At 39.0% G+C, this 6,990-nt stretch overlaps 1 protein-coding gene across 1 annotated transcript in view; it reads left to right on the forward strand.

Moving 5' to 3' along the window:
- The first annotated feature begins 293 nt into the window (after positions 1–293).
- LOC143030094 (uncharacterized) overlaps positions 294–6,990 on the forward strand; it is a 20,734-nt gene continuing 14,037 nt past the window's right edge. Inside the window, exons 1-4 of the mRNA XM_076193298.1 lie at positions 294–511; positions 1,225–1,306; positions 6,003–6,177; positions 6,828–6,990. The exon at positions 6,828–6,990 is cut by the window's right edge and continues 1,128 nt beyond it. Of these exons, the coding sequence (XP_076049413.1) occupies positions 343–511; positions 1,225–1,306; positions 6,003–6,177; positions 6,828–6,990 (589 nt within the window). The 5' untranslated portion in view covers positions 294–342. The remainder of the gene's footprint in view (positions 512–1,224; positions 1,307–6,002; positions 6,178–6,827) is intronic.

Consider the following 6,990-nt stretch of genomic DNA (forward strand, 5'->3'; position numbering starts at 1 on the left):
GATAGGAATGGATTGATCAATTGTTTTGTCTGTATCAGAGAATTTCCTGGCAAATTCTCCTAGGGTGGTGCCTGGTGTGAAGGGAATTGTGCCAGCTTTTTGTAGTGTGTCTGGGTGTAATTGTGAAAATAGGCTGAAAAACCTATGAGTGATACTACGTGTTCCAGTAAGATTTTGTCATCCGTAACCCAATCTGAGTTTTTGAGGCTGTCTCTGATCTCATTTCATTTTTTAAAGGTAGAAGTGATTTTGACCGCTCTTGCCATTCGTCTTTTTGCAGCGATTTTAACTCCTGCAGAAGTAGCCGACGCCATCCAGGTGATCCGTCTTCAGCCGGATGGCATGGCCACTCTTGAGTCTCAGGGGCTCTACAAAGGCGTCCTTGACCGCGAATACAAGGTCGACTCCTTCACCTTCTGCGCGAGGATCAAGTTCTTCTACCTCCACAATCGAGGAACTTACTTTCAGTTGACGGATACTGTGGAGGATATGACCTCAATGCTGAAGGGAGGTGAGATTATGGGAACAGCAATCATTCGGGTTTTCAAAGAAAATCGTAGGATGATAATGGAAATGAAATGATTATGTAAACGATGAAAGATGTGACAATAATAATTATTACGACTATACTGAGGCTACTACCATTACTACTTCTACTACTACCACCACCACTATCACCACCACCACCAGCAGCACCACCACCACTACTACTACTACTATCACTACTACTACTGCTACTACTACTACTACTACTACTACTACTACTACTACTACTACTACTACTACTACTACTACTACTACTACTACTACTACTACTACTACTACTACTACTGCTATCGTCATTGTTACTAAAGCAAAGGAAAATAGTAACCATTGTATAGCCTAAAAAACACACACACACACACACACACACACACACACACACACACACACACACACACACACACACACACACACACACACACACACACACACACACACACACACACACACACACACACACACACACACACACGCACGCACACACGCACACACGCACACACGCACGCACGCACGCACGCACGCACACGCACGCACACGCACACACACGCACACACACGCACACACACACACACACACACACACACACACACACACACACACACACACACACACACACACACACACACACACACACACACACACAAGCGAATATTTTCACCCTTTTGGTGTCTTTCCCTCCAGAGCTCTGGCCGGATCGTGTTCGTCCTGTGATCTCTCATCGCTGGAACTTCCAGCTTCTGGAGGAGAAACTGCGCGCCTACAGGTGAATCGGGCAAGACCTCAGGAGTCACCCAAACGACATCCGGGAGGAGGTCGCGCAAAGCTGCCTATAGGATCAGTGCTTGACGGCAGTTACCGTTGTTGCTCTTTCCCTCTTTATCTGTATCTGTATCTATCTCTCTATCTATCTTTCTCCCTCTTATTTCTTATCATTTTCCCTTCCTTTCCCCCTTCTCTCTTTCAGTAAAGGAACAAGAGAAATCTATGGCTGGTTGGCCGCTAACTGACGAATTTATTGGGTGGTCTATTGGAGTCTTTCGGGGTCTGTTGGTTTCTGTCGGAATCTGTCGGATTTTATTGGATTCTGTCAGAATCTGTCAAAGTCTATCGAGTGTTCGCCTAATATTTATTTATTTTTTCCAAAGGTTTCCACTTCAGAAAAAAAAAATCAGTTTCATGGAAAGTTTATAATATTTCCAACGTGGCTGAAGGCCACTCACTATGTGGTCAAGTGTGTGTGTGTGTGTGTGTGTGTGTGTGTTGTATTTACCTAGTTGTATTTTACGGGAAGGGGAGCTATGCTCGTGGGGTCCCGTCTTCATATCTCATTTTACCTAAACTATTTTTAAATTCATGTATTGTTTTTGCACACACCACTTTCTCATCTAACTTGTTCCAACTGTCTATTACTCTGTGAGGAAAGCTGTTCTTTTTCAAATCTCTTCTATAGCTGTCTTTTTTTATTTTCTTTCCGTGTCCTCTTGTATTTCTGTCATCCCATTTTATCAGATTCTCTCTATCAGTAATTTCTATGCCTTTCATGATTCTGTAAATAGCTATCAAATCTCCTCTCTCTCTTCTTTGCTCTAGTGTCTGTAGTTCAAGTTTTTCTCCCCCCTCCACATGATAGTTTTGAGAGCGTTGGTGCCAGTTTTGTAATTGCTCTTTGTATTCTTTCAAGTTTTTTTATACATTTTTTTGTGCTTGGTGACCATATCGTTGCTGCATATTCCAATCTTGGTCTTATCAGGGTGATTAGGATTTTCTTCACCATTTCTTCATCCAGGTATGTAAATGCCACTTTGATTGTTCTTATTGAATTATAAGTTTCTCCAAAAATCTTATCTATATGTTTCTCAGGTGACATATTATTCATAACAATGACTCCCAGGTCCTTCTCATTTTCTACTTTTTTTTATTCCTTCTTCTCCCAAATTATATGATCCTGTTATTCTGTTTTTGCTTTTTCCAAATTCCATTATACTACACTTTTTTGTATTGAACTCCATCTCCCACTTCCTACTCCATTCTTGTACTTTATTTAGATCTCTCTGTAGTGATTCACAATCTTCTTCAGTTTTCACTCTTTTCAGTAGTTTTGCATCATCTGCAAAGAAGCTCATATAGCTTTCAATTCCTTCATCCATATCATTAATATATATAGCAAACATTATTGGGGCCAGAACTGTTCCCTGCGGGACACCGCTTATTACTTCATTCCATTTTGAGTGCTGGTCTCTTATCACTACTCTCATTTTTCTTTCTTGCAAAAAGTCTTCCATCCAATTTAGCAATTTACCTTGTATTCCTCCTTCATATTCTAATTTCTTAAGCAACTTCTTATGTGGTACTTTGTCAAAAGCTTTTTTTAGGTCTAGAAATGCACAATCAGCCCATCCATCTCTTTCTTGTATTATATCTATTAGCCTTGAATAGAAACATATTAAATTGGTGACGCATGATCGTCCTTGTCTGAATCCAAATTGCCTTGGATTTAGTACGTTGTTTTTTTCCAAGTATTTTACCCATCTACTTTTGATGATTCTTTCACAAATGTTTGCTATTGTACTTGTTAGAGAGACTGGTCTATAGTTGGTAGGTTCTTCTTTATTTCCTCCTTTATATATAGGTACTATATTTGCTTTTTTCCAATCTTCTGGAACTTTTCCTTCTTTCAAGGAACTGCTTATTATGCTATGTATTTTGTCTGCCAGTTCATTCCTGCATTCTTTCAGAATCCAGTTTGCTATTTCATCTGGCCCATGCGATTTTCTGACATCAAAATTACCCAAGTGTGTCAATATTTCATTCTTTATTACTTCTATTTCTTCCATAGGGGGGACTTTTTCTTTCCACTCAATCTCTTCAGGTTGTATATTTTCCCTTGTAAACACTGATTTAAAATGTTTGTTCATAATTTCTGCCATTTCCATTTCCTCAGTGTATTCAACTCCTCCTTGTCTTAATTTCTCCAAGTCTTGTTTGTTTTTCAGTTTATTGTTTACAAATCTGTAGAATAGTTTTGGTTGATCTTTACACTTTTCTATAACATCTTTTTCATATTTTCTTTTTTCCTCTCTGCACTTTTGTACATATTCATTTCTATAACCAGTATATATTTTCCATTTTTCAGGTCTTCTGTCTTTTTTCCATCTGGTCCAGGCTTTGTCTCTTTTGTCTTTTAACTCCCTACAACTTTTGTTGTACCAGCATTTTACATATTCTTTTTCTTGTTTTTGTCTTGGGACATACTTTTCCACTCCTTTTTTGTAATTTTTTTTCAAAATATTCCATTTCTCTTCCACTGATGTTTCTTCTTTGTATATTTCTTCCCAGTTTTCTTGTTGGAAGAATTCTCTTATTTTATCAAAGTTTGTTTTTTCATATATCATTCTTCCTTTTCTATATTGTTCATTTCTTTTCATATATTTTTCTTCATTAAGTTCCAGTTCAATCAATATGTGGTCACTTTTACCTATTGGTGTTTTATATTCAATCTTGTCCACTATTCTAGGTTCAGATGTAATTATTAAGTCTAGTCTCGATGGTTCTTCTTCATTTCTATACCTAGTGTTCTCTTGTATCCATTGTGTCATTGAATGGTCAGTAATCATCTCAAGTAGAGCATTTCCCCATGAGTCATCACCACTCTTTACTGTCATTTCTTCCCAGCAGATTTCTTTGCAATTAAAGTCGCCCATCATAACTATTCTTCCTCCGTCTTCCATTATTTTAGTTAATGCTATCTTTGTGTCCTCTAACATACTTTTATGTTCACTCTCCTCCCATGAGGCTGTTTTCGGAGGCACATAATTGATCACAAATTTTCTGCTCTTCTTATCTCGGTCTTCCACTTCTATCATAATCATCTCTACTGTATTCTTTCCATATATGACACCTTTCACGTTTATATCCTTCTTAGTCAGGAACATAACTCCACCCCCTTGTTTTTTCTCTCTGTTTCTAATCCAATAATTGTATGCATCATGTCCTACACTGTTGGGTGGTAGTGGGCCTTTTAATTTTGTTTCTACAATTCCCATTATGTCCGGTTCTTTTTCTTTCAAATAATCATTCAGTTCATTCAATCCTGTTATCAATCCATCTATATTTGTGTAAGACGCTCTTAGTTTTCTGCCACTTCCATTGTGTTCTCTGTTTCCCTTATGTTTTTCTTTTGTATGTCGAACTGCTTTATTTTCATGTTCACTACTCTCCAATAGAATCTCTCTTTCTCTGACTCCGTTCTTTCCTCGTTTTTTGCCTTAGCTTCAAGTCTTTTCTGCTTTTCTGCCTCTCTTTCCTCCTTATTCATTTCTCTTTTTATCCATACCTTTTTATATTGATCATTTGTTGCTAGTTTCCCTGTTTTGGATAGAATTTTCTCTGCCGTTGTTTGTGACCTGAATTTAATCTTAATTGGTCTGGTCTTATCTGTACTATATTTTCCGAGTCTGAATTTTTCCTCAATTTCCTTTATAATTTCTGGTTCATCTTCCTGGACTAATTTTAATAAACTGCTTACTCTTTCATTTTCCTCCTTGATTCTTGCGGTTCTATCTGGGTTATGTTTCTCTTCCATTCCTAATATAATTATACATTTCTTTTTGTCAGCTAATTCTCTTACTATATTCTCCTTCTGTCCCATCACTTTAATAACTGAGTCTTCATTATGTTCTTTCAATTGCTGTTTGACTATGTCAGTGAATGAAACCTTATTCCCTTCTTGGGTTGTTCTCCAATTTTTAGCTTCTTTAGCTATTGTCTCTCTGTTTTCATTACTATTCTTCTTCAATTTCTCATTCTCCTCCTTTACATTTCTTAACTGTCTTTTTAGGTCCTCTATTTCATCAGTTAAGTTTCTGTTTGCCTTCTCTAGTTGTTCCAACCTTTCAATTCTCTGGAAAATGGAGTCAACATTACCTAACCTACTTTCCAAGTCCTCGATCACCTTATCAACTCTCTCCTCTAGTCTTATCAGTCGGGGGGGGGGTTGTGTCCCCCCCCACCCTCTTTAAATCCCTGGAACATATTCTCGTCACTTTCTACTGTATTGCTCCTCTCTATACTTCTAATCTTTACATTTTTATTAGACATTTCATCATCGCTCAGTCTTTTGTTTACCTTTCGCTTGTCTGGCTGGGCCAAGTCTACTCCCTCCTCATTTCCTTCCATTTCCCTCAGTAATCCCTCCCCTTTTCCTCTTTCCCTACTTTCCCACTACTCCACGAGCAATTTCCCCCCCACCCTGTAAAAACACTAGGCACTTCTCTTTGCGTTGGAATCCACAGACTTCAGTTTTCTTCAGAACGTCATCCAAGCCGTCCATTCGCTGAAGTGTGTGTGTGTGTGTGTGTGTGTGTGTGTGTGTGTGTGTGTGTGTGTGTGTGTGTGTGTGTGTATGTGTGTGTGTGTGTGTATTTAACGGTGTACTAATACCCTCATTCTTCCACAACCAGGTGGTACTTCCTATGTTTCACGTATGACCACTTAGCCGCCCTCATCAGTACGTACCTGGACGGCATTCTCGTATACTACACCGAGTACGACACAAAACGACAGGTTTACGGTGACTACGCTCGGGTTGGCCAATCCGGGGAACTCTATGAGAGCTACAGTGGTGATGTATCACAGGTAGGTGATCATGGTAATGGTGACGGAGGAGATCGTATGGGCCGTGATAGTGGGCGGATGATGGTAGTGGTGATGGTTGTGGTGGTGATGGTGGAACAGTGGCTTAAAAATAATAGAATGGAAGCTTCGTCCCAGACATGAACAATGACGTTACTCATACCAGACAATCATTAATAGAAAAAGTATATATAGTATTGCCATATGGACAAATCGTTCCACTTGAAAACATCCCTAAAATTTTGGGCCTCACATTTGTTAATCATATGACTTTCATCCCCTATATCGAGGGGGTATCGAAACTGGTTCTTGGGAGCATCCAAAAAGGCATGCTGTAAAATATTGAATTAGTATTTTGTGTAGGATTTATAATTTATTAATTTATTTACTAGAAATAAAAGTAAAAAGAGCCCCAAGAATTCAGCTGTTTTTTCATAGCCATCCTGTTTTTTCTCTCTTTTTTATACAGTAAATTAAAAGTTACAATTCGGGAGCTGTAGGCTAACATAGAAGAAGGGATAACAGGTTGACTTGGATTTGAACTCTGGGGTAACAGGGCTGAAAAATGTTAAGAACTACTGGTCTAGGATATCTAAGACACATTCAGATTAGTACCCGGAACTCTTTTATGCAGATTACTGTAACTGCTTCAGGTGAACGTCTGGGACTACATCCTTGACCTGGAGACCATCCGGGAGCTTTCGGCATGCAAGAAGGACCTACAGGGGAACTACATCTCTTGGGACGTGGGCTGGACACTCCAGCAGGCCACCGACTACGACGTCCCCCTCGAGCATTTTTGCCAGAGGGACGAAG

The sequence above is a fragment of the Oratosquilla oratoria genome, chromosome 1, assembly GCF_046742065.1.
Source record: "Oratosquilla oratoria isolate Oo_2021 chromosome 1, ASM4674206v1, whole genome shotgun sequence".
Taxonomy (NCBI): domain Eukaryota; kingdom Metazoa; phylum Arthropoda; class Malacostraca; order Stomatopoda; family Squillidae; genus Oratosquilla; species Oratosquilla oratoria.